This window comes from Podarcis muralis, chromosome 1 (genome assembly GCF_964188315.1).
Source record: "Podarcis muralis chromosome 1, rPodMur119.hap1.1, whole genome shotgun sequence".
Classification (NCBI taxonomy): Eukaryota; Metazoa; Chordata; class Lepidosauria; order Squamata; family Lacertidae; genus Podarcis; species Podarcis muralis.
The window spans coordinates 109,949,821-109,977,407 of record NC_135655.1 but is presented as its reverse complement, the minus strand read 5'-3'; the positions used below and the strand labels follow the sequence as shown (position 1 = coordinate 109,977,407).

The 27,587-nt window shown below is 42.3% G+C and overlaps 1 protein-coding gene across 2 annotated transcripts in view; it reads left to right on the top strand.

Moving 5' to 3' along the window:
• The window catches only part of LRP2 (LDL receptor related protein 2), a 146,523-nt gene that overhangs the window by 7,823 nt on the left and 111,113 nt on the right, over nt 1-27,587 (top strand). For both annotated transcript variants that reach the window (XM_077936987.1, XM_077936994.1), the window contains exons 2-4: nt 21,159-21,266; nt 23,061-23,183; nt 25,455-25,571. In XM_077936987.1, the coding sequence (XP_077793113.1) occupies nt 21,159-21,266; nt 23,061-23,183; nt 25,455-25,571 (348 nt within the window). The remainder of the gene's footprint in view (nt 1-21,158; nt 21,267-23,060; nt 23,184-25,454; nt 25,572-27,587) is intronic.

Here is a 27,587-nt window from a genome sequence, read left to right as displayed (position 1 = left end):
GACCCACAGGTTGAGAACCGCTGATCTAGATGATGCCAAGCATATCTCCGGTAAGCATGAGGTACTGGGAAATGAATTGTTGGCACGGTGGAACCATGTTTGGTGTCAATTGCAATGCATTTAACTTAAAACCCTATAACCATACTCATAAATAATGGCGGGTGAGGACACAGTGGGAAAGCATGCTATCCAGATGTGCTGTGGCAGCATCAAGGCTAGTATCCCTAGTAGCCCATCTTTGTGGGGGATGTTAGTGTACAGAACTTCGGCATCTAAGGTTGTTGGAATAGCATTCTGTGGAAGATAGTTAATGGGCTATTGTTATCTCAGGTATGCTTATCTCAGTAAATAACTAGGGATAGCAGCACACAGCTTGTAAATTAAGTCTGTAACTAAAAATCCCCACTGTGATAGTGCCAATGCCACAGACAACAAGACAGCCAGGGTTGTCTGGTTTGTATTTACTCAGATGATAGAACATCTGAATCTCTGAATGAGTAGCCACCACTTCCAGCTGTAAACTCTTCACAGCCCTTCCTTGCACCCAAATAAGTTGAACCATAGTTTGCTTAACCTATGGGTTTGTGAACAAGCTGGAATCCAAAACAATGGTTTGATACTGGCTTGGTCATGGTTTGATAAAATTGGATGTAGATTTCCAATTTCGTCTTCTGGTGTGGGGGCATTCATGAGTCTACAACTCTTTCACATAGCAGGAAGCCATAGTTTCCAGTTCTGTTTGAACCAGCCCATTATGTTCTCTGGAGTTGTGCTGTTCCATTCTAGTATGGGAAAAAATCTATATTATAAAGGACTTTTAGTAAGCCTTGAGCCAAATAAACTGCTATGCACTGGGCTATGTCCTGTACTCTTGTGGAAAGTCTGTAATGGAGATTTGATTTTGATCAAGGATGAAGGATCTAACTCAACAGGGGGGAAGGATATAAAGGATATTAAATGTTTAAATTTATTGTTTTGTATCCTGCTAACTTTTAGTTGTGATGTATCATTTTACTTTTCCCCAGCTTTTAGGAAATTAGATTGAATGTTGTTGTATTTTCACAGTTTTTATGTAAATATCTTAGATTCTTTTTTATATTAAGCAGCATAAAATTTTAATAAATACTACCATTTTGTGTTGAATAAATGTAGTAATTTTTACAATTTGCTCTCATTGTGGTGATAGCAATTTTGTATTTGCTTTATTCAAGAGTATCGAGTACTAGGCTAATATTTCTGTCATTAATAGTCAGTATTGTTTAGATTTCTCCTTAATTCTTTTAAAATTGTTTAGAACATTGGTGGGTGTTAAGAATAGCAGTTCAGATTCCCTCTTACTCAAAATAAGTATAGCAAAAGGTTATAAACTATTTGTCTAATTTTATGGGGGTTTTCCCCAGAAGAAGATAAAAAAGCTGTTTGCAAGTCTTTTAATAGGTTGACAGCAAATTAAATATCATTTAACTAGAGAATCTTTATCGGTGATGTATTTTTGAATAAATGGTGCTTGGTTTTTGTACTTCCCTTAATCTTTCTTTAATAATTTACTCTTTTTCTATGTCCCAAGCAGGGAAGCGTATCAGGAATTTGCTAAGTAATCACTTAAAGTGGAGAATAGGACAAGAATAGGACAATTTCAGTTACACGTTGAAAGCAGTAACTAGATGACACCTGGTTAGACTTACGGTAAATTCCACTTTGCCAGTGGTTAAAGTTACAGCCAATTATTAAGCTGCAAAACTGAAGACAAACAGGTACTGGGCATCTAAGGAGACTTAAGCTAAGATAGACGTGCAATCTATTTAACACTTCCAGGTCCATGAAAGACTTCCCTTCTTTTATATATTGAGCTAACTAGAAATTTGAGTAACACAATTCCACTTTAATCCAGATTTACTTTCCATGTGTTCTACAGGAAATTAGAACAGTCATTTGAGGGGAGACAGCAAATAGCAATAACAGTAAAGCCCTTTTCTCCCTTTCCTTCTGGGCTTTGTGACCTGAAGTAGTATTGTTTTGAGCTTTCCCCTCATATTTGTCTTCTTGCAGTGTTAGGTTTTTGGCAGATCAAAGACCAACCGTGTTTATTTTTCTTTTAGATAGTGAAGAGCTAAACCTGCTGGCCTTTAGCTCAAGGGCCCCCCCTCTTAAATTTTTTCCCCTTTTTAAGTGCTTACTCCTGCAAAATTCTACCAAATGCAGTGGACTAAGGAAAGCCTTTCAGAATTTGACCCCGAATCATTTGCATTACTTTAGCTGACACAACCTGAATGTAAGATTAACCCAAAGGAAACTTGTATTTCTTGTCATTTAAAAGAAACTACAGTAAGTTTTCGGACTGCTGGAGTAGTTCCATACTGGTCTAAAGATGCATGTTAAAACGAATTAGGCATTTCTGTGGTCAGTGCCCAGATACGAGACTTCTTGGCATACCTACACAGCCCTGAATTAAATGAAGACAGGATATGCATTTAATAAATAGATTCTTCATGTGCCAGGGTGGGGAATGGGGAAGGGACAGGATTTTGTCATATAGTCATCACCTCCACAATTTTCATATTTTGCCAAACTTAGCAAAACTTCTTGCAATTTTCTTGTAAACTTAGAAGATTCTTAATAAACTACAGAATATTGGGGTGCAGGCAATGAAGAATACATAGGTTATCTCCTTGATGAAAATGTGTAGTATAGGATTTCAGCCTAAATATGTCATTTTTTAATGACATCCACACCCTGACCTGAGCTTTACTCCCATGGCTCTCATGAGGATGTGGGATGCCCCATTGTTTTATAGAAAGCGAAAATCCAGTTATGTACACGAAGCCGCAATAGAATCTGGAATAAATTGGTACAGCCTAACCAAGTAGCTCAGGGACGCGGGTGGTGCTGTGGGTTAAACCACAGAGCCTAGGACTTGCCGATCCGAAGGTCGGCGGTTCGAATCCTCGCGACGGAGTGAGCTCCCGTTGCTCGATCCCTGCTCCTACCAACCTAGCAGTTCGAAAGCATGTCAAAGTGCAAGTAGATAAATAGGTACCGCTCTGGCGGGAAGGTAAATGGTGTTTATGTGTGCTGCTCTAGTTCGCCAGAAGCGGCTTAGTCATGCTGGCCACATGACGCGGAAGCTGTACACCAGCTCCCTCGGCCAATAAAGCGAGATGAGCGCCGCAACCCCAGAGTCGGCCATGATGGGACCTAATGGTCAGGGGTCCCTTTACCTTTACCTTTAACAAAGTAGCTCAGGACCATGTGCCTGTAGGAAATTTTGGCTTAGGTGAGGGGTGAAAGGTTCTGTTGTTCTTTTTCTCATCCTGAATCCAGAACCTGGCCATTTCAGGACAGTGGAAGGCACCGAAAGAAAGGTACAGTGATTAAAGTCCTTTGGAATACAGGCAACTCCCAGATTATGCGAGAGTTACATTGCAAGGCACCACACGTCTAAATGAAATCACACATATTTGAAACACCATTGAGAAAACCTGCAAAGACCCTGTTCTGCCCCGGCCTTGTTCCACCCCTTTTCATGACATTTTTGGGTCGCTTCTGGGTTTGGCGCGATGTGTGTGTGCGCACAGTCATGCCCATATCACATGCACCTAAAACAGTTGCTGCCTGTATGTCCTGAAGATGATTAAAAACACCCCTCCTTGGAAGTTGTTACTGTGAGGCACACAGTCACAGTTTTGTGAACCAGAGACAGCTGCTTTGAGATTGCCAAGTAGTCTTAGGAAGCCACTACAGGCAACCCCAGATTGGGGTGTGTGTGTTTGTGTTCTGAATCATTGCATACTTGCATGGAATCGTGCAATTGAAACACTCTGTTCTGCGCCTGCCCCATCCTTTTAGGGACATATTTGATGACGTTTTCAGGTCAATTCCGGGTTCAGCACTCTGCTCATATCTGTCACGCCTAAAACAGTTTGCCTGTAGTCAGTTGATCAATATGACACTGGCAGCTAAAGAAAACTTTGCTTAGGTTCTGCGTTGGCTTTACAGTGGTACCTGGGGTTAAGTACTTAATTCGTTCTGGAGGTCTGTTCTTAACCTGAAACTGTTCTTAACCTGAAGCACCACTTTAGCTAATGGGGCCTCCCGCTGCCGCTGTGCAATTTCTGTTCTCATCCTAAAGCAAAATTCTTAACCCGAGGTACTATTTCTGGGTTAGCGGAGTCTGTAACCTGAAGCGTATGTAACCTGAAGCGTATGTAACCCGAGGTACCACTGTACTGACTATATCATAAGCCACATTTAAAGCAGATAGCCATCACTGGCACTCAGTATTTTCTCCCCACTTTTAACTCCATCATGAAGCAGCCTGGGTTACCTGAATTATAAAATATCAAGTAAGTCTTACAGTCCTGTCATGGGAATCATTTCAAGGCAGGTGATCACTGGCCTCATTCCTTTTAAAGAGCACTGGAATGTTCTCATCTAGCTTGACCACCAAAGAGAGAAGAAGATTGTTCTCTCTACTGCAAAGAATTTCAGACATTGTTGAACATTCTTCATTGTGGTTGACTGCACCTGTCTGGCCACTTTTGACATATGTTTGAGAGAAAACGTTACTATCAATTTATATCCCCCATAATTGTCAAGATGGTTTCTAAGCTATTTGCAAGTATAAAACAATTATAAAGCACACAATATTTACATTCACAATATGTGCATGAAAACGTGTGGTATGCATATTTAAAAGGTCTGGGTCAGGGATTTTGTGGCTCAATTCTTTTTATCTGGTTATGGCCATGCAAGCTTTGTTCAGTGTGTTGTATCGCAGCATGACTGCAATTCTGTGCATGCTTACTCGGAAATAAGTCTCACTGTATTCAGTGGGGTTTACTCGCAGGTAGATGTGCATGGGATTGTAGCCAGAGTTAATTGGAGCATGAACAGCCAACACATTAAATTATCTTAAAATTAAAGTCTATTCCTTGTGATGTGTTGATGGTGTTTCTCAGGTTTCCTAGTATGATCAAATTCTGCTTGAACAATTGAGTTCACCTTTTCACTTCATTGGTTTTCAGGTGTTTATTTTAGGGGCATAGCAACCCTAACGGCCCAGGAGTTGTTCAGAGTGGTGGAACCACCACTGCCCTCAAAAGTCCTGCCAACTTAACGCGGCTGACAGGATGGAAATGGTGGTTCTTGTCTGGTTTGGCTGTGCCAACCTCAGGTTAGTGCAACTGAAGGGTTCAGATCAAGCCCCTCTCTAGCAAATGGTTTGGCTTAGGATTCAGGAACTGCACTGTTCTAGGACTTTGCGTCAGCTAATGCTAGCAGCTGCATTGCTAGTCGTGGTTCTGAAATGGGAGAATCTCAATAATATGGATTGGATGTTAGTATTGTTAAAGCTAACTTGCCCAGAGGACAGACAATATATCAGACTCAAAAGTTAGGAGTAATTAGTACACAAACCTTTCAATAGTTTTACCATTTTTTGGAAAATCTTTTGAAATCAAATCCTTTTTGCACCTTGAGCCCAGCATAGTTCTTTCATATTAAGCTGAGGTTGGATGGGCCATCTGTGGTGGATGCTCTTTAGTTGAGATTCCTGCATTGCAGGGGGTTGGACTGGATTGGCCCCTGGGCTTGCTTGCAACTCTACAATTCTGTGATTCTGTATTGTTTCAAGAACTCAACTTGTAAATGCCAAAATAAGTGGCTGTCCTTTCGTTTGACGTACCATGGCCCTTTTGATGTTTTATTGGTTTTCCAGTTCTTACAAGAGACTGAAGGATTAGCGTTGTTCTGTATCTGTAAAAAAATGATATAGAAGTGTCAGGGTATGTCTGAAATATACTCTGAGTCCTGTAGTGATTTCATGCTCTGTATTGCAGCTTGCATAACAGTGATTGAATTGCCCTCCAAACCTCAGGCTTTTATATATATTATTTACACAAATTATTATTTACACAATGAGTCCCATTTAATTGGCTGATTCTGCTTCCCTCCTGGAGCCTGATTGGTCTTTTCCTGCAGTTGTTGCATTCTACGAACCTACCAGCCTAATAGGCTGATTAACTTCCTCCTGGAGCCTGATTGGTCTTTTCCTGCAAGCCAATCAGTTGTTGCATTCTAGGATCCTACTTGCCTATTGTTCTAGGATCCAAGCTTAGTACATAACAATGTCTTTAGTAGCAAAATGCAAAGAAAACAAGCTGCTTGGCAGCTTCGATTAAGTACATTTGTTTACACCTTTAGTTTGCGCGAAGGTGAGACAATATGCCTACATCAGATCCATTTGACTTAAATATGCATGCATTTCACAATAATATATTGAAAGTCTCGGGGCCACAGATCTGTTGCTTGTGCTGACCAGACTGGAAGGCATGGAAGGGGCAGAGGCGTATCTAGGGGTTGGTGAAAGCAGCCCCTGCCAGGGGTGCAGACCTGCTCCCCCCAAAATCACCTATTGGACTATAGAGTGTATAGTTGTGTGTGCTGCAACGTGCCATTGCTGTCATGGCAAGATCAAATGTGGGAAGAGCTTCCCATCCTTCTCGCACCATAACACAAAGGTGTGTGGTAAAGCATTTTTTTGGGATGGTGGTTGGGTAATACAGCTCCCTGCCAAGGGCGCAAGGTACCCTTGGTACGCCTCTGGGGGAGGGGAGAGAGAGAAAATGTCCCTTTGCTGTGCTAGCTCGTAGACTGGCACAGTGAAGAGGTCTGAACTGCACCCTACACATGACAACTGCAGAGATGGCTCAGGATCCAGCGCGTTGTTTGCTGGCTGTGCCTCCCCCCTGGCACAGGGGGTGCAGTTGGCAGGGATGCTGCCACCACCAGTTTCTGCCCACCCACTGTTTGGAAACATTGGGGTGCTTCTTTCCGGGGGGGGGGGGGTCTTCCTGCCAACTACAGTGGATTGGAGGTTTGGGTTGCTCTGCCTGTTTTACATATAGCAACCTTGTACATGTTTTGTACTGCCGAAAAAGCCTTGGGAAAGATGTGCAGCGCTCTGTATATATTCACTGGGGTGGCAAAACAACAACACCCCGTACTTTGCAGAGTTGCTGCTGGCATCCGCCCGTCTCTGGAGACAATGGAGGAATTGCGCCTTTGGGGGTGAAGTCAAAACTGTTGGAAGGTTGGAAGCAGATCCTTCTTCAGATTAACAGTTGTGGTATTCACTGGAAACCTTTGGCAGCTTCCGTACTATTTGTTGAAACGCAGTCAGCCATTTTTTATTCTGTAGTATTGATTTATATCAGACCTTCAAAAGTTGCAACCTGCCAAACTGAACCCAACCTACCAGCTATGTATGTTGATTGATGAAGGCGGTTGGGGGGGGGCAGGTTTGCAAAAGCAGGAGGAGGTGTCAAATCACCTGCTCGCCACAATACGTGGGTGGTGGTCCCAAGGTGCACCGGTGACTGGATCTCTCTTATCCACCTCCACTCAGAGTACTAAACAACAGATGAATGCATTTTGACAGTTCAAATGTCTTAAGAGATTTATGTGGATACAATAGTACAAACATATTTACCAAGCTATTATTGGCAGATTGGTATGAATACTTAGTGATAATATTTGATGCAAATTGTAATTAATGATCATTTTAGGTAAGGCAAAATTTTGCTGCGCTGAATGTTTGAGTCCTGCCGTCATTATGGCAAGCAGGAAGTGCAGCAGAGGAGCTCTGATATTTTCTAGGATGCCTACCAAAAGTATAAAAATTGATTAATTGGTAGGTGCTAAGAGAGGGCCATAAGTTAAATGTGACATTTGAAAACAACCTTAATGTCTGAGATGACAAATGTCTCAATCTCAGCTCGAAGTCTCCTCTTCCTCTCCCCCCTCCCCTGTGTGTGTGTGTGTGCTTTTGGAATCGATTCAGTCTTTTTGTTAGCGCTAGGCAGTAAAATACTTAATACCTGCATAATCTAAACAAATTAACATACACATTTTAACGGTAACTGAATACTTCCTGTGGGAGAGAAGTGGTAACCACTTGGGAAGGATTGATAACTTCTGCCACTCTGGTCATCAGTGAATTGGTTTAGATAAATTTAACTGACTGATGGGTGAACAATGTTAGCTGAGATGCACAACCTTTTTGTAAAACTTCCCTAGTTTTGTAGACTTTCATTTCAGTTTGAAGATTCACATGGTTGCTTTCAATGGGTTGCATCTCAGCGTGACAATAAAATAATCTAGTTGAGATATTTGAAACCACAACAGACTCTGCTTATGAATACCGCTGTATATTTTTTTCTGGACATTATGTATTGGCTTGCATAAAGGCCTATTCATGCATCATTTTCTTTTTTTTGTCATTGTCAAGCATAATAGTTTTTAAAACTATTGCCCTTAGAAGTGAATGGAACAACACACTTGTCTGAAATTAGCAACAGTGCTTCTAGCCTCATGAGTGTGAATGGCTTTCTTTGTTAGCTATTCAGGTTTTGCCTCTTCCTTTCAAGTCAGCGACAGGGTGCACTTTAAATATATGTCTGCTTCCACAGTTGGAACTCCCTTCTTCTCCTGACCATGTGTGAGGGCACCGAAGAGACAGATTCTTTTCATTTCCTCTGTGCTTATATGTTAGTGATTAATCTTGGGTTTTGAGAAGTATGGATTGGGCTGATTTCAGGACATTTTGCTTTATCTGTCAAAGGCTTCCGAAGGTAGGCACATAGGATTTTTTTTTTTTGCAAGCGAGGAGGTGGACATGTTGATAATGAGTAACGCTCAAGATCACACTGTGTTTCTTCAGGAAGAATTTTATCCCACCTCCGTTCTGTCTTTGAGGCCATCAAAGTTACAGCATTGCTTGGACTATTTCCCATCCTTGTTTTGTTTGAACTAGTAACAACAAAGACAAGTATAGTTGTTTGATGGCAGCACGTCTACAAATAAATAACAACTAGCTAAGCTTTGGGAGAATCTCCATGCTGTTGAACATAGCTCCTAAGTCCCTTTTGTCACTTTTGAAGGCTATTGTGTGCAGGATGTTGAGCCAAGTCTCTGTGATCTGCTGGTGAAACAAGCTCCAGCATACCCTACCCTTGTTCCACTCGTATCTCTGAATTTTGTCATTGTGCTGTAGGCTGCATGCAGAGGGCACATTTCTGTGCTAGCAGTATTCTGAGCCCCATGCCCCTTCTCTTCCTCCTGTATAAGGTGAAAGAGGCAGGTGAACACAAGGAGGGATCTGTGGTGTAACAATTGAGTGTTAACCTTCAATATAAAACTCCTCAGCAAACTTGGTAGTAGCCCCTGGTGAGATACTTTAGCCCTCCCCAGGTATCCTAAAGCCAGGGCTTCTTTTCAGCCGGAACTCGCCGGAACTCAGTTTTGGCACCTCTCAGGTTGGGTGCCATTGCCATTCTGAGAGAACAAGGGTGGCGTTCATGGTGAGTTCTGGCACCTCTTTTTCTAGTAAAATAGCACTGGTTTTCTCAATCAGGAGGGATACTGGCTCAGTCAGGGCCGCTCCTTGTGTTGGGGTGGTCTATTCACCTACATTTGTAGGTGAGGAGAGCCCTTCCCCACACTGTCTGAATATGTGGGCAGTTGAAAAGTGTTTCTGCCACAGATGACAATGGAGGTAGACCAGTGGGACCAATCCTTTCAGCCATATGGGAGCGGGGTCTTTGCTAACCTCCCGTCAGTCTTTCCTGCTGTACGTCACAAGGGGGCTCTAGACTGGGGAGAACAGATGGTGTGTTGCCTTTCGCTTCTTCCACTTGTACCTTTGCACTGGGGTTTGGTTGGTTCTTTGATCAAGATATAGCATTTTGTTAACAGTTCAGTTCTGTCCTGCAGATTGAAGGTCCTTTTGTGCTCAAATCTATCCGTTTCTTTCCTCATTTCTCTAAAATGCTTGCATCGCTTGCCAATAACAGTGAAGTATAGGCATTGTCCGTATTTGAGCAACTATCAGCCAGTGTATAGACCAGGGTTAGCCAACATTAAGCCCTCCACATATTATTAGATTACAAAACCCATCATCTCTGACTGTTGGCAATGCTGGCTGGGGCTGATAAGAGTTGTAGTGGAGGGAGCCACACTGGCAAGCTGCAGTATAAATAGTTCTGAGCCAGTTGAACTATTTGTCTAACTTTTTTAGTTTTGACTAAAATGAACGTGGAACAGTGAAACAATGTCTACTCAATGCACTTTGGCAGTACTGTATTTATATTTGATTATGAATGAACGGACATGAAGCTCATTGAAACACGATATTTAAATGCCTTGTGAGTGTTGATTCAGATTTAAGAAGATTTTGTGGATTTCTCAGTTGGCAAGGAGGTGTGGATCCATGACATTTTTCAGTAGTCTGGGAAGTATTGTAACAATTCCCCCATCTCCTGCAAAAGCCTACAGGAGGGAGAAGGGACTGACTCGGCCAGTCAGTCCCTTCTCCCTCCTTGGGGAATTCCCCCACCTCATAGAAAATCCCGCAGAAGCCGCGCACCCTTTAAAGAGCGCGCGGCTCCTGCGGGCTTTTCGACCCAGCTTGTGGAGCTGGCAGTGGGGGGAAGCGCTGCTTCCCCCCCCCCCCCAGCCTCAAAGCCGGGTCGGGGAGCAGCGCTTAGGCGTTGCGCGCCTTCCCGCTGCCCCCCAGCTTGTGGGGCTGGCGGTGGGGGGAAGCGCTGCTTTCCCCCACTGCCAGCCTCAAAGCGGGGTCGGGGAGCAGTGCTAAGGCATCACGTGGCTTCCCGCTGCCCCCCCAGCTTGTGGGGCTGACGGTGGGGGGGAGCGCAGGCTTCGGAGGCTTCCCGTTGCTATCGCTGAAGCCAAGGAGCCTGCATTCGCCCCATAGGACGCACACACATTTCCCCTTCATTTTTGGAGTGGAAAAAGTGTGTCCTATAGGGCGAAAAATACAGTAAGCTGCAACAACAAAGTGTCGGGACAGTGAGTCTACCCTGCCACTCCTGCTGCTACAGGCCCTACACACCTGTGATTTGGTGACAGCTTTCTCCCAGAAGACATTCAATCTATACAGATTTTGGCCGATTGGGGAGAAAGAGTCTACTTGCTTTATGATGCAGCTCCACACTGGAACTTTGGTTTGGTCCCTTCTTCAAGGATCTGCTCCACAGTTTGCATTTGGTAGAACATTGCTCTGACTCAGTGATACTTCAGAAAAACTAAATGTTTAGTGGTGTGTATGATTTTCACAGTGTATGCTTCTTAATGTTATCTAGTTATTGCAGTAACAGCAACACCATCATAGGGATCATCTTTATACGAACCATTTAGTTAGTTATTATCAAGGCTGATTTAAACAACAGGTTATTTTATGTGATGTTGAGGCAGGTAGGAAATTTTATATAGCCTGTCATCTCCAGTTCATCAGCTGGAATGGTAAAGATCTGGCTCTGTGTTTCTAGAAATGTTGAAATGTTGCAGTATAGTTTCAGGACTAAGTACTGTACTGTAATGTAAACTTTGTGGCATAAGAACGTGTGTCAGCCCTTTCAATGGGAAACAAATCTGAGGACATTTGTTACATATATATCCCGAAGAAATACTTCCTTCAGGCCTCAGGAGATCATTGATGCCAATCTTTAAAATCTCATTTCCCCTTTGTATAATCCTTAGTGGAATGTGTCTTCCACACTCGGGCTCCTGTTAAAAATACACTTGGGTAGATAATTAGATTATTATACTGTGGTTATGATTTGATAGATAGAAAATAGGGTGCAGCAAAAGGAGATGAACAACAACTTTGTAGAAAAAAAGAGGTGGGAAGTTGACCAAAATAAAAGACGAAATTTTGTTTTGACTGTACGTGTTGAAAGTGTTGAAACTTAATAAAATGCAATTGCAAAACTGTGACCACTGGACACAGTGGGACTTACTTCCAGGTAAACTTGCATAGGATCACACAACATATGTATTTGCAGCTTGACACAGCCACTGTTGCCCCACCTCTCTGCAAATCAATCTTGCGCTACTGTACATGGTAATTTTACACAAGCATCTAATAACATATGAAGTTGAGCTTTTGGTTGTTTTAATGTTTGAGGAAGATTTGCAACAGCAATTGCATGGTAGTAGAAGAGGCTTGGTGTTCGTATATGGCGATAAGCCAAGTCTGCTGGCTTATCGTGGTTTTTATTGGGAGCAAACATTGTGCTAATGTGTGTTGCCCAATCTGTCCTGCTGGTGTGGGCAGGAGAAACCAGCTATGAAGCCGCAGTTACCACTGGCTTCCCATGACATCAGAACCTGAGATTGCGGTTTGTTTTCCCAGTGGATTGCTAGCCAGCCATAAACTAGGGTTTGTTGTTGGCTTGTGAATCCTGCCATGTTGGGTGAAGCAGCCCATGATCCTCTGTTTGGATGTCCTAGGAAGCCATGCTCTCCCGCTTGTGCTGTGGGAGAAATGGAAGTAGGAGTCATGAGTTGCTGGGGGAGGGGTGCCACTGAAGACCTGGACCTCCAGCACTGATGCCACTGCTATGTTCTGGGCTGGGAGGGGAGCAGGGATGGTGGATGGCAACATGGGAGCAGTTAAGGTGCACCAGTGGAAGTGCTGAATTGGCTTTTCTGGTGTGCCAGAACTGTGCATCTTGCTGCTCACCTAACCAGCCCTCACACCATCCTGGTATGTTGTTGTGGCAGCACAGCTGGGAAGCCAGATCCACAGTGCTGCCCCTCCCCGTCAGCCACACCTGGCAGGAATGAGGGGGCAGCGTGTACCAGCATGTAGATCATTCACAGTAAACGACTGCAAGACTGCATACCTAGCTTGTCATTGTGGGAGAACTAGCTACAGTGATTTGCTTTTATAATTCTATCAGAATTGGTAGCAACCTTTGTAAAACTGACTAATTTGTTCCTAACTAAACCAGTGTTGCATCTGAAGATTAATATTAAGTAAACATTTTTTTAAAAAAGCATAGCGCGAAATGAATCGTATTTTTAGCAGACTATTTTCATTTATAGCAGCGTTTAAAAATGCTAATTGAAAGTAGCACGTGAGGCTTATGAATTTCTTTTAATTCATTTACCATGTGGGCTCTTTTGAACTTCATGCCCGCAGGAGACTTTAAACTTTATTTCCTTTGAAGACAAAAAGCTTTCCTGCTTAAGTTTCAGCAGATTAGAGCTCTGAATTTCTTAAATTCTGGGGTTTATGCAGAGGAATTAATAGCCATGAATCTATAGGCCTTTTATGACTGTATTAAACTGGGGGAATGGGGTGGGGGAGTGGAAATAGCACGGTTTACAAACATAGTAAGCAATTGCCTTTGAGCTATGGAAGGGATTTGATACTGAGCTTTCCTCCCCAGTGCAGATGACTGGCATGGGCGTACCCAGTCCCCTGATCTGGATTGAACCCACAGTGCGAGAAAAAGGTGTTACAGCCCACCTATGCCCCATGTCAGGTTCCCCTCCAGACCATCCCCGCAGCTCCTGCAATTTACATTTAGAAATTAACAGCTGTGTGGACGGCATCGGGTTCAATTTGACCCTTTGAGATGATTTTTACAACCGCTGTGTGGCATTCTCCCCCTCAGCATTTCTAAAGTTTCGCTTCTGGCAAACTTATCTCTTCAACTATTTGTGATACATGAAATAGATTTCTGTTGCATTTGAACTGCCCCAGGGTCTTCACATATCCATCTTTTGCACTTTGGATAGATGTCCCCCTTTCCACCTTGCAATACAATTTACGTGGCGTCACCCATGGTAGCAGACATTAGCGCTTATTTGCAAAAATGCAATGTTTAAAATAGTTGTTTTCACTGATAATGTCATTGTTTTATCCTTTTGTAAACCACTTCGAGGATTTGTTTTGTATTTGCAGTCAAGCAGTGTATAAATGTTATGGAATAAGCAATTCAGTTGCAAGAGAGTTGCAGTTATATGTATACCACTCTGCTGTTGTGGTCCTGATTTCGATTTACATTGATAAACTGTGTCCAAAGTCTTCAGATTTGCATGTACAGAGTGGTACCTTGGTTTACAAGCATAATCCGTTCCGGAGGTCTGTTTGTAAACCAAAACAGGTTGTAACCCAAGGTGCGCTTTCGCCAATGGGGCCTCCCAAAAAAATTTGTTCGTAATAAAAAAAAATGGGTTGTAATCCAAACAAAGGTTGCAAACCAGGACACGCACTTCCGGGTTTGATGTGTTTGTAATCCAAAACGTATGCAAACCAGGGCATCTGCAAACCAGATGGAATTGTCAGACTGAGACAGTGGTACCTTGGGTTAAGAACTTAATTTGTTCTGGAGGTCTGTTCTTAACCTGAAACTGTTCTTAACCTGAAGCACCACTTTAGCTAATGGGGCCTCCTGCTGCTGCCGCACCGCCAGAGCACGATTTCTGTTCTCATCCTGAAGCAAAGTTCTTAACCCGAGGTACTATTTCTGGGTTAGCGGAGTCTGTAACCTGAAGCGTCTGTAACCTGAGGTACCATTGTACTCCAAATGGATCTTGTCAATCGTTTAACACCTCTTGGGTGTTAAGGTTGGCATAGGGGGTCTTCACAGCCCTCAGAGGTTGGGAGAGGTGTGTGACGGTCTAGGAGAGGGCATTCTTTGTGGTAGCCCCTAAGATGTGGATTACTGTTCCACAATGGTGCACTTGGCACCTTCATTATATAGTTTTCACTGTACGTATGCTGAAGACCCTAGCTTTTGACACCTGAGATGCATATTTTTAGGACCCACCCTATTCTTTTGACTATAAATTACTTTTAATTGATTTTAATGCTGCGTTTTTAAATGGTTATATTCCTGCTTGGGAACTCGTGGTGAAGGAAGGCTAGCAACTCAATATTATTATAATTATTACGTAGAAGTTACATTTTCACAAACATTTAGTCGTGATTGGGATGCGTGACAACGGTGGGTATTTTGTCGCTGAAGAGGACGAACCTGGTTTCCACGGGCATTTTAAAAGTTGTGGATGTGGTGTACAAGAATTAATGACTATGAAAGAAGAAAAAATGGAGGGTGGTTTGTTGTTTAGGTTTGTGTGCATGGATGAATGATAAGACAATTAATCCATTCCACCACCACCCCTTTTCACTAGTGCTGGGCTTCATTTCTTAGATTATTAAAAAAATTCAGGTAGCACAAAACAATCATGCACATAAATATGGTACCAAAGTTACTTAGAATAAAACGACAATTCATCACCATTAAACAAGCAATCTTCTACCCCTAACAGTGTAGGAAAAGCTTGAGGAACCTTATTTTAAGGGATACTTGATAAGTTTCAGGAATTGTGTTCTGTGTTCTTAATCTTGAAACGGCCTCATGCTCTGGTCCATTGACTAGGACAGCTCTGGTCTTCAGATATCTCTTTCATTTTTGGAATGTTGACCTGCCTCGTATTGCAACCTTCAGTGCAGGGGCAAAAGAATTCCAAAGAACTGCTAAAAAGATAAGGAAAGATCTTGTCACTTAGTTATCTTTTTGGAGAATGTATATGGCACTAGTAAGTGATTGATGCAGTCAGTGTTAGCACTGGGCTTCAAAGCCACTGGGTTTTGATGACTGGTCTGCTAGATGGAAAAGGTAAGGTGCCTTAAAGAATTCCTTTGGGCAGAAATCTTCTTTCACAGCATCATCATCATTATCCAAGGAAGGTGTAGCTAAAGTATTTGAAGTCCACATGTTTGTTGTAGAGATTTGGAATATTTTATTCAACCAAATCATTGGGGTACGAAGATGCCAGATTTGTGATAAAACTCTCTCTTTTTAATTGCACCACAAATCTAAGCACACTTACTTTGAAATAGGTGGAATATTTAATCTGGTTTGGAACTCTGGTATGGGATTTTAACACTTTGTCTCCTGCTTCAGTTCTGGTCTGGATCGGTACCTTCACACCAGCAGCTTGCATTGGGAAAGAAACCTCCAACTTGAGAAAATGGAGCTTTTACCCAGCACAAATTGTAGGCAATGACAGACTTTTTTTTTTTTTTTACTTATCTATCCACAGAGTCATCCAGTGAAAGTTTTCTGAGTTACGACATGTTTGTTATACCAAGGATTGGTAAAAGTTGATAAAGGGGACTCGGTTGCCCACTCAGGTCTGGCTGTCTGAATCTGTGGTGCGTATAGTGAGGTTTGAGCACTACTTTCTTGATGTTTGGATAAGTGAATTTTCGAATAGCAAGCATTCAGATAGTGAAATCTGTTTGCATACACTTTACTCTTGCTCTTCTTAGCTGATTAAGGCAAATGGGAGAGATCTGGTTGAGTGGGAACAGAGAGGGCTAAATCCATCTTTGGAAGAAGAAGTAATGCCTTAGTTACATCCAGATGGAAAGAGTTGGCAAATGCCTTGGTCACATCTAGATTGATTTATTGCAATGCACTCTGTATGGAACTGTTTTGAAGTGTCTTTAGAAACTGCAGTAGGTCCAGAATGTAGCAGTGAGAATGGTTGTGGGTGCTTGCCTACAGGATCATACAACATTTGTCCTGCAAGGGCTGTACTGGTTACCAAATTCTTTCCAGGCATAATTCGGACCCAGAAATGGCTTAGGCCTACATACTTTAGGGCTGAGATAGACTCCTGCCTGAAGCCCTGACCTGGAGAGACAGTGTAAACAATACAGAGCTAGATGGACCCAATGGTCTGCCCAGTAGAAGGCAACTTCCTATGTTCCTATTCTGTATGAGAATATACACTGTGAACAGGGCTGGCCCACACATGAGGCAAGATGAGACGACTGCCTCAGGTAGCAGGATTCACCGGGGCAGAAGATCCTGAGCTCAGTCTTTCTTCCTCCCTTGTTTCTGATGCAGATCTTCCCTTACCCCTTCTTCCCTGGTGGGGAAGAGAGTGCCATTTTGGGGTCTCTCTCAGGTGCCAAAATGTCTTGGGCTGGCCCTGATTCTGAAAATATACTAATGATAAAGCACAGGAACAGGAAAACCCTCCTTTTTCAACGGTCTCCCCCTCATAACTCCACAGTGCAACTTTAACCGTGCTTAGAGAAATAAGTCCTATTGAATTCAACCCTAGAGTTGGACACGACTGGTCCATACGGGCAGGGGTACCTTTACCTTTTTTATTCCCAAGTAAGTGAGGCGAGAACTTCAGCCTTACTTTATTCATAGATACATGTTGTGGATGGTTTCAAAACAACCTTTGATTTAATTGCTTTATTGTGTACATATGAAATATACTGGTAATTTCCTACAGGTATCCCTCATGCCCCGTCGTTAGCCCGAAAGAAGCAGCTGTCAAAATAAATCAGTGAAAATTAGCTCATTAGTATAACTTTTTTTTTTTGGCAGCCTTCAGTTGATTCCTGCCCTGCCATTTTTTAAAAGGGCTTATTAGGAAGTAAATATTGCCTGTGAAATAAGTGTCAATAATTATTTGCCTTCTTCTTATGAGCCCAATTTCCCCCTCTTAATGCTGAGGCTGTTGTCCACCAGGTTACACTTGCCGTTACAAGTGTTCTTTGGAGTTCTGTGGATTTTGAAAGCTTGGTCTGTGCATTTGGTTGCTGTTCAAATGTAACTTAAAAGGCAAAATGATAATGCTTAATACCGCTTTCAGCATGAGGGGAAGCAGATCAAAGGGGAAAGGGAGGCTGTAGGCCCACAAGGATTCTCAGCATTAATTAAAATCCCCAGTGGAATGACCCAAGCAAGCAAAAACATTGTGGGGGGCGAAATCCCCCCATTGACCCCCTACCATGACTCTGACAATCAGCATGGCAGGGAGGAGGTTCATAGCTTTCCAAATGTCACATACCAATTGGATTTGCCTTAGCTGGCACTCTTGTCTCATGGAAGGAGCAAGCACTGGGCCAAATTCTCATGATTATATTATTTGAAGGCTCAGGGCAGGCACTGATGCAATACAAAGAGGGAACCAAACGGTTAAAAGACTAATTGCTCTTTAGTGATCATAGAGGTTAAGAATGAGCCCCTAATTATGTAGGAATTCTTTATTCTCCTTTGAACTCATCTCAGTCTTATAGGGCTAAACTATAGATGGCATGGCAGTAGATCCCTATGTGAAGGTATCCTAGATACATATAGAATACATACTGTATATAAACAAGGGACCTAAGCTACCTCAGAGGTTGGTTCAAAATATGAGAAAACGTTATTAATTATATTCTCAACTACCAAGGACAGATCAAGAAGGTTATCAGTTTTTGTTTTAGGGAAAATGCTTTTTATCATATTGTCAATTTTTGTATTAATTTTATTTGTATTTATGAAAATATTTCTGTAGTGTCTTTCATGTGCAGCAACAAGGCATAGATTAATTATGGATTATAATTACAATGCAGATATATATCTGCACTATCTAGGTTAGTTGTACTGTACTGAATTTTGAGTATATCATAGGCATAAATGGCTGTGGTTGCTAAATTGCATTTTGACTGCAATTTATTGCTCACTATTTCACAGGTGAAACATGTATTTAAGGCCATTGGTGACAAAAAACCTTTAAACTATTGATTACTAGCCTTCATTTCTCACCTCAAAGGACCCTTTCCAGCTTAACGGAATACTTTTTTCTTTGTAGGTGACTACTAAGTGAATAGAAAGCATAAAATCACCCATGTGCCAGGCTGTTTTGCTTTTGTGCAATCATAGTTTGAGGCTGCAGCATTCATGGAATAAGCCAGCAGAGAAGATTACGTTTGGAAAGACTCATGCTATAATTAAGTGAATTATAGTAGGTCTGCTGATGAATTGTGCAAGCGGGCATTGCTACAACACCAACTGTGTGTAGATATGAATGGCTGGGTTTTTTATTTTTTATTTTTGGGTAATGTTAGAATGACTGTAAGGGTTACTATTATTCCATTAAGCTTTAGTAATTAATCCTGCTGTTTTTCACTTTGAAAAAACGGCAATGTTATTCTTAAATGGAATTGGGCGACACATACATTGTAGGGCAGCGTGCTTCCTAAAATCGCAATGCATACACAATATTTGTGCAGGCCTTTCTGTGCTATATTAAATGAGTAAATGCGGTCTTTTGTTTGCTTGTTTTACGTACGCACCATTTACTTTGTAATTTTCTTTCTTGCCTGCTTTGTTAACAGCCCAGGTTTGTTTGTTTTTTTAACTAGCCCCAAGATTCTCCCATTTGCAGGGCAGAATTCAATCAAAGGGCCAGAGATTCCAGCATGCATTTATACATTCCTTCGGGGCATTTTTTGCAAGGGAGGTTGTTGTGCTTTTAAAGGTACTTGATAAGAGACCTGCACCACCAACCCCAGACCTGCACCACCAACCACCATCATGCATTAGTCTAGAAGGTATTTGGGTGTACATGTTCCTGTACCACCCGGTACCACCATTTATCCAAGCGAAATATCTGACCATTTGTAGCATACATTATAAATCAGGATGTCACTACCAGACAATCAGATTTGAACATTCCTCACGTAAAGCCGTTTGCCTACGGTATACACCAAAGGAGTGCATCACTTAGCTGTGTTTATGAGCGGTGATATGCCTGGTCTTTCTGTCGGAGCTCAGATAATCTGTTGTCTGTTTATCTCAATGTGAGTTCAAGGATTTACTGGCATTGCCTGTTTCTCATGAGTTACTTTCCGATGAGTTGTAATTGGAAATAAGTAATTTTTTAACACTTGGTTAATAAGACGAGACAAGATTTTGTTTGGTCCGACAGACGATGAGAGAGGTTATTTTTTGCTGCTGCTTTTTGCCCTTTGAACTGTCATCCTTTCTGAAACTTCATGAAACACGACTTGATTGAACGTGTTTATAGGGAACAGCTATCCAGTTGCCTGTCATTTTCACTGCCTTGTTAATTTAGAACAAATCTCACCTACAACAGCATTGCTTACCCACTTTGTGATATTACTAAAGTATTTTCCTTCTGCCTTAGCAATAATCCAGCACACAAAACCCTTCTCAAAAAATGAATTACAGTGGTACCTCGGGTTACATACGCTTCAGGTTACAGACTCTGCTAACCCAGAAATAGTATCTCAGGTTAAGAACTTTGCTTCAGGATGAGAACAGAAATCGTGCTCCGGCGGCGCAGTGGCAGCTGGAGGCCCCATTAGCTAAAGTGGTGTTTCAGGTTAAGAACAGTTTCAGGTTAAGAACGGACCTCTGGAACGAATTAAGTACTTAACCTGGTACCACTGTACATCTTTTAGATTTGCACCAGTATTCTGCCCATTCCAGTTGCCAAATTTGACATCTTTTTTCCTTTCATTATGTTACTAATAGATTTTTTTAAAAGAAACAGTGCATTTCTAAAAATGGAAAGATTTCCATGGAAAAATATTTGTTTGAATTTTTTTCTACACATCACTGGATAGAAAGATTTTCCTTGTTGTTGTACCATATAATGACATTTTCAAAACAGATAAATGGAATAGTGGTATTTTGAAATACACTGGTTGAAGGCTTCTTCTGTACCTGGATAAATGCATGTGAAGAGATAAAAATTACCAATGTTGGACTGTGCATTCCTATAGCAGCTTTACAACCATCTGTATGGACAGTTCAGACCAAGGAATGGCTCTCCAACCATAGAAAACCATTCCCAACGTCACTGGTAGATAGATTCCTAGACCTAGATTCCTCTCTCTGCATTGTATAACTGCAAGGGGATCTAAAGGCACGATCCAAACACATCTCATGAATGTGACACTATATTTTAAAATAGAAGTATGTGGATTATTTGTGACAAATGGGTTCAACGCTTGCTGAAATGTTAGCTTTGTCGTGTGTTTATTTTGCTTCTTAACAGCAGTAATGGGCGTCATGGTTTGGTGTTTACATGGTTTGACTTGTGGCTGTCTTGTGTGAAATCACATTGGTCTACTACTGAAAGCAGAATTCGGCCTTTTTATGTGTGGCAGGGCATTCTGTAAGACTGTGTTTGAAGATCGCCATATTGTCTACAGTCATACCTCATGGTATGTCCGCTTCATGTTACGTTCATTCAGGTTATGTCCTGCGGCGACCCGAAAGTACCGGAAAGGGTTACTTCCAGGTTTTGCTGCTCCCGCATGCGCAGACATGCAAAATGACGTCACATGCTTGCGCAGAAGCGGCGAATCGCAACCCACGCGTGTGCAGACGCGCTGCTGCGGGTTGCGTTCTTTTCATGTTGCGAATGGGCCTCCGGAACGGATCCCGTTCGCAACCAGAGGCACCACTGTACTTGCTGTTTGATACAAAAGTAAGGACACAAGCTGTATTGCTTGCTTTCAGGGTGTGAAAGTGGACAGTTTCGTTGTGGAAATGGACGCTGTATCCCCGCCGACTGGAGATGTGATGGAGCAAGGGACTGTTCGGATGACTCCGATGAAGCTGGCTGCCGTAAGTGAAATTAAGCTCATTCAAAACGTGTGTGTACCCATGCCCTGTGCTAAAAAATAAAATCTAGCCATTGCTATTAGCGTAATGGCCACTAGCTTAGATGATTTAGAAAAAGAAGATGAATTCACGCAGGATAGATCTACCAGTGGCTGTTAAGCCACAATAATTAAATGATTTTTTTTCCTGCCCGGAGACTGTTGTTCTTGTGTTCTGCTTGTGTATAGTCAGGTCTAGTCAGGCTAGTCATGTTTAGAAGCAGAATGGTGGACCAGGTGGACCTTTGGTCTGACCCAGCAAGGCTGTTTTTTACTTTTGTGTGGAAGGCACTTTAACCACCCCTACCCTTGTAGCCTCTCAGACTTTCCACCATCTTCCAGCATGTGGCATAGTGAGCATTGCCGCACTTCTACAATTATGCTGAGAATTGCAAGGAAGCAGAGAGTGCTTACTGAATGGCTGGAGACTATGGAGGACCTCAGCACAATGTTTGTAGAGGAGCTGCATAGAAAAAGGAGATGTAGAACCTTATTTGGATTGGTGGCTGGTTGTGGAGTCTCTCAGGTGGACTCTACAATTGCCCCATGATGTCATCATACAGCTTTATAGATTTTATTTAAGTAATTTTATTTAGCTTGTGGACTGAAGCTGGTGGCTTGACATGCCTCCAGTTGGACTGAGATAAGGGGGAAAGACTATTAATTCAAGGAGTAAAACAGTAAATAGAATTTGTCATGTTAGAGTACTGGTTGATAAGTGCTTCTATATAAAAGTCAACACCCACATGGGAGCATCCTCCTCCTCCTTGTCTTATTTCAGAGAACTGGGGGTGCTGAGGGAGGAAGAGGAGCCCTTGTTTCCTTAACCCTAGTGGGATGACAGATAAAAGCTATGTAATGGAATAGCCATAACTCCCATTTGTAAGAGGTAGCTGTGGCTGGCAGAGCTGTTGGGAGAGGGAGGAGAGATAGCTTCATCTGAGATGCAGAGTTGTGAGTCTTTTGTTTATCGGCAGAACTTAGAAGTTTTGAGCTAAGACTTTATCCAAATAAATGTAACCATGTTTACCCTCCTGTCAGTAGAGTTATCTGATCTTGTAATGGATGTCTAGGTCTTATTGTGAGGTCTGTTGACTGGTTGAATCAACTGAGTGATTAAGTCTGTTATATATGTTTCCTTCTGGGTCTGTTTTGCTTTGGCTTTTTCTTACAGTCTCCCGTGTCTCTTGGATTATGAAACGTTGTCAGCAATGAGGGCTAGGTGGTAACATGAAGTGTTAATTGAGAAGAGGTGCTATATGAAGTCAGTTAAAGTCAGAATAAGACAGGCATAGTGAGGTATTTAAGGTTTAAGAAGAGAAGGAAGTTGCTTTCCATCCGTTCATGGTATGTTTAGGGAATTAGTATTTGTAGGACTCTCTGGAACTGGGTATTCCAGGACTCTGGGACACACATCTGTTGACTATGATGTCTGCTCCCTCATGCACCTGTTTGACTTACGTATGTTGACATTGACAGCGTGGCTGTATTTCCTTATTAGAGATCACTGCTGGTTTATAAGATAAACTGAGGATAAAACTGGAGAACTTTGTCAGAAGCAAATTAAAGTTTTTGTCTCTGTTACTGTGACATCGGAAAGGTGTCTTCCAGTCTAGCCCAGCCAAATGGCATGACAAAGCTAGCATACTTGCACCTAGAGCATATTGTTAAGACTTGAAGCCATTTTAGTAGCTAAATCTCTTTATTTACCTAACATCCAAGCTGGTGGTTTCAAACATTATTTGCTTACCCTCACTAGCACATCCCACCTGTGACGGAAATCAGTTTCAGTGCCAGAGCGACGGAGAGTGCATTCCTCTGCCATGGGTATGTGATGATGAAGACGACTGTGAAGATGGCTCTGATGAACGTCAACAATGTCGTAAGTTATGAACTAGCAGTGACTCCTATAGCTCAGTTGTACAGCACGAATGTTTTGTATACAGAAGGTTCCATGTTGAATCCCTGTTGTCTCCCAGGTACAGCTGGGAAAGACTCCAGTCTGAACCTTGGAGAGCTCCTGCCAATCAGAGTAGACAATAGTGAATTAGATGGACTAGTGGTCCAATCTGATAGAAGGTAGCATCCTATTTTACCCATTAAGTGACCTTTCAAGCCTTTGTTGATGGGTGGGTTGTGGGTTTTTATCTTTGTGAGTTGCTTTAAGACTTTTTGTGGAAAGAAGCTAACCTTTGGACTTCGTTTTAGGGACCTTAACAGTGCAATCATAAATTCAATCCAAAACGTAAGTGAAATGGGAAGAAGAGCAACTAACCTCACAAGAGTTGCTAGGATGCATTTGGATGGATAAAGAAGTGCAATTACTTGCCCTGAAGTTTAGGGTCCAGGAGGGCTTGTTGTGGATTTATGTTCAGACAATGTTCAAATTTTTCCTGTGCTCCTGTTATTTACGGGAATTGCTAAGCCAACCCAAATTCTGCTCAGATACTCACTTTCTGGGAACTAATTTCCCCAGTTGTGCTGCAGATCAAGATTTGGACTATTGACCAAGGATAAGACTTTCAGATTATTATTATTTTTAGCACGCTCTAGAAGAGAAAGACAAGCTCACCTTGTTCTTTGTCCTCATCACCCTTTGACTAGGGGCTACTGCCACAAATAGTTACACATCTACTAAGGAATCAGTAAAGGGCAAAATCCAGGCATTTCTAAGCCATCACTGGACTAAATCATGACACTTGCTTTAGTTTTGCACGTCTACACATTAACTCAAGACCTTTGGGAAGTGGCTGTAAAGCAAAGTCCTGCTTCTGTTTTCGAGTCATTTTCAGGAAGATGCACTTGTTGCTTGCTGTGTGGTCACCCAACTATTGTACTAGAGAGCAAGCCACACTTTGGACACTCACGAAAGGTAGCCCAGTGTTACTCTTACCATCCACTCACAGAACCATAAGTGTTAAAAGTGACCTCAAAGACAGTCTAGTCCAACCTTCTTCTGATACAGGAAACCTACTGTTACAGCATCATCTCTCTCACCTGGCCATTGTACCACAGTGAACAGGGGCTGTTCATTCTTCTCCTTCAGGCTGATGTTTAGCGGGTTCCTATGAACGCGGGTGGCGCTGTGGGTTAAACCACAGAGCCTAGGGCTTGCTGATCAGAAGGTTGGCGGTTCGAATCCCCACAACGGGGTGAGCTCCCGTTGCTCCGTCCCAGCTGCTGCCAACCTAGCAGTTCACAAGCATGAAGTGCAAGTAGATGAATAGGTACCGCTCCCGCAGGAAGGTAAACGGCATTTCCGTGCGCTGCTCTGGTTCGCCAGAAGCGGCTTAGTCATGCTGGCCACATGACCTGAAAGCTGTACGCTGGCTCCCTCGGCCAGTAAACAAGATGAGTGCCGCAACCCCAGAGTCGTCTGCGACTGGACCTAATGGTCAGGGGTATCTTTACCTTTACCTTTATGACCTTTACCTTTACCTTTATGACCTTTATGAAGGATTTTATCAGTAATAGTTGATAAGTAATGGCCGCAGCCAACTGCACATTGTTTGGATTTGTTCATCAGAAATATGACTGCAAATCCCTTCTAAGGCTCTGAAATGTTCAAAGTGAATCCATCTGCATACAACAGGGCCATAGTGACAGCGTTGTTTTTTCCTGTTCAGTTTTTGTTCTGAGAGCGAGGACACATAATTCAAGTATTCGCAGGGCATCCTTTGCAGTAGGAATGGTGGCAGCAGGTGTTCCTCCAGCTGGTGTTTTATCTTTTGTGATAAAACTGAGGAGAGAAGTGACTGATAAGTCCTTGGACCACCTCATAAAGGAATCGAGTTTGCAAGCATAACACGAAATTGGGCGACAGTGCATCTTCGGAGGCATCCAGATTAGCGCAGTTTGGAACCGTCACACCAGATTTGGCAACAGTATATTCAGAGCCTTCCAAATCTGTGCTGTTTGGAATGGCTTGGTCTGCCATCTTGATCCAAAATGGCACCCAATATCAAGCGTAGATGAAAACTGCCTCTGCCACCTCAGACAGACAAACCATTTTACAAAATACATAGTAGAAAATAGAATAAAGTAAAAAAAAAAAAAGGATACAGAGAGAGATAGGAAACAGCTTCAAACAGAAAAAGTAATATTTTCTCTCTCTGTATAAGTGATGCACTTCTAAGCAAACTGTGTTTTGCAGCTGGGCGAACATGTTCCAGTCAGCAGTTTACATGTACAAACGGACAGTGTATCTCAGGAGAATACAGGTGCGATCGAGTCAAAGACTGCACAGACGAAACAGACGAGAGAGGCTGCCGTGAGTACTTTTCAATCTTTAGCACTAGATTTGGTTTCATCCCTTGTCTCGCTGGCATTTTAATCAATTTGTAAGATTAAGAGGTTTGTTGATGGACAGAAATGGCCACAATATGCTTCTTGTTATCAAAATTTCATTGCAGATTCTTTCATGGATTAGTGTTGATGCTCTTATAACAGCTACATTGTTTTAAGACTTATTACCTGAATTATTGCTATGTTGTGGGGTATGGTTTGTAAGAATCTCGCTCTCCCTCCCCCTCCCTCCCTCCCTTCTTTTTTTCTGATGCTAAACAAAGAGATAACAGCCCAAAGTTAGCATAAGCAGTTTGCTTTGGAAAAACAAGTATATGCAGTTGGGGACACCAGCCAGAGGTGGGCCTACCATATAGTGTTGAACTCTAGCTCCCATCAACTGCAACCAGCAAGGCCAGGGGTCAGGGATGATGGGAGTTGTAGTCAAGCAACATATTCTGGAGGGGCACAGTTTCCCCATCCTTGACATAATCTATGGACTTTGAATTTTGGGTGTAAAACAAACATTTCAAAGAACCCCATTATTCAAATGAAGATCAAGTACTTTTTATTTAGGCTACAGAAAGCGAAATGCTTCTTTCCCAGTTTGATACAGAAATTGAGCGAAGGCACTGGGAGTCATGTAGAAGTGCTAAAGCACTAGGTGTATTGAAGCCAGAAAATAGAGACTGTGGATTTCAGGAGCAAAACCAGCCTGCTGTGTCCGCTGTCACTGTGTAGAGTCCTTCTTGAAGGGTCCTTGTTGAATGATATTGTTGTGTAAGAAAAGACTAATTATAACACAGGACAGAGGCTGCATTTTTCAAAGGGATGCTTATAGTACTTTTAAGCTACTCTCAATTTGCTTTTCTGGCATACCTGACAGATATTGAGAGTGAATTAGTTTTGCCATGAAACAGATTGTGAGGCAGGTGCCCCCCACCTGCCTAGGACATAACCACATATTGTTTTCTTTGGAAGTAGGTAACAAAATCTAGGCCAAAGTAAACATAGGATGTTGGAACCTGTGGTTGTCAGGTGGTGAGCACCAGCCACATCAACCTGCCATTCCTGTTTTGATACCCACTTTTGTAGTGCTTGGTGATAGTATTTCATACATAGAAGATGGAGTTTGCCATGAGTTCTGCATCTGTAGCAAGTGATAAAATAGCTGAAGCTAGACGTTGAAACTCATCTGTAGTGGTATTTAATATATATTTTTAGAATGACTGTGAACATATAGCCTGGCCTCAGTACAGGCAGGCTAGAAAGGAAAGTAGCCCTCTTCATCCCCTTAGCTCAGCATTTTCAAACCTTGGGTCTCCTCTGAGCCAAAGCTCAGAGATAGTGTTAGTGGTAGCCCAACAACATCAGCAGACCCAGGGCTGGGTGAAGCTTCCTTAGCCAATTCCCTACCGGATTGGAATATTCTGCAACTTTATCTATGAGGCAAAAAACATTTGAATGGCTTGCACAAGGAAAGATTGCATTTATGAAGAGCCAACAGCCTTTTATCCCTTTCATTCGCTAAAATCAATAACGTATCCAAAACGGTAAGCGGTTCAGACACAAACTGGAATAAATGGCATCCAAGACAAGCCAGCTTGGAATTTTCCCATGTAACAGAACCACAGACAACCTCAAAGTCCGTAAGCAGCGCTAAAGGCTATGAGTATGCCAGTGGCTTAAGGAGCCAAGTACTAGGGCTGGAAGAAGTTTCATATCTTGGCAAGTGTGGCCTTTATAGGAGAAAATAGTTTTTAATGTGCCTTTAGTAGAGGAAAACTTGATTACTTGAAAGCATGTTTTTGTTTCTTCTTTTCTTAATGATTAAGTGTCTTTAACTTATTTCCCATTGTTTCCACACCATTTATGATTTCCACCCTTTTGATTGACAAATGAGGGTCAGCCCAGCTAGTCATGACAAGAGTAGGCTAAAAAGAAACGAGCAGCAGAGAGCTTATGGGGATTACAGTGTAATCGTGGACATCTGCTTGCATCA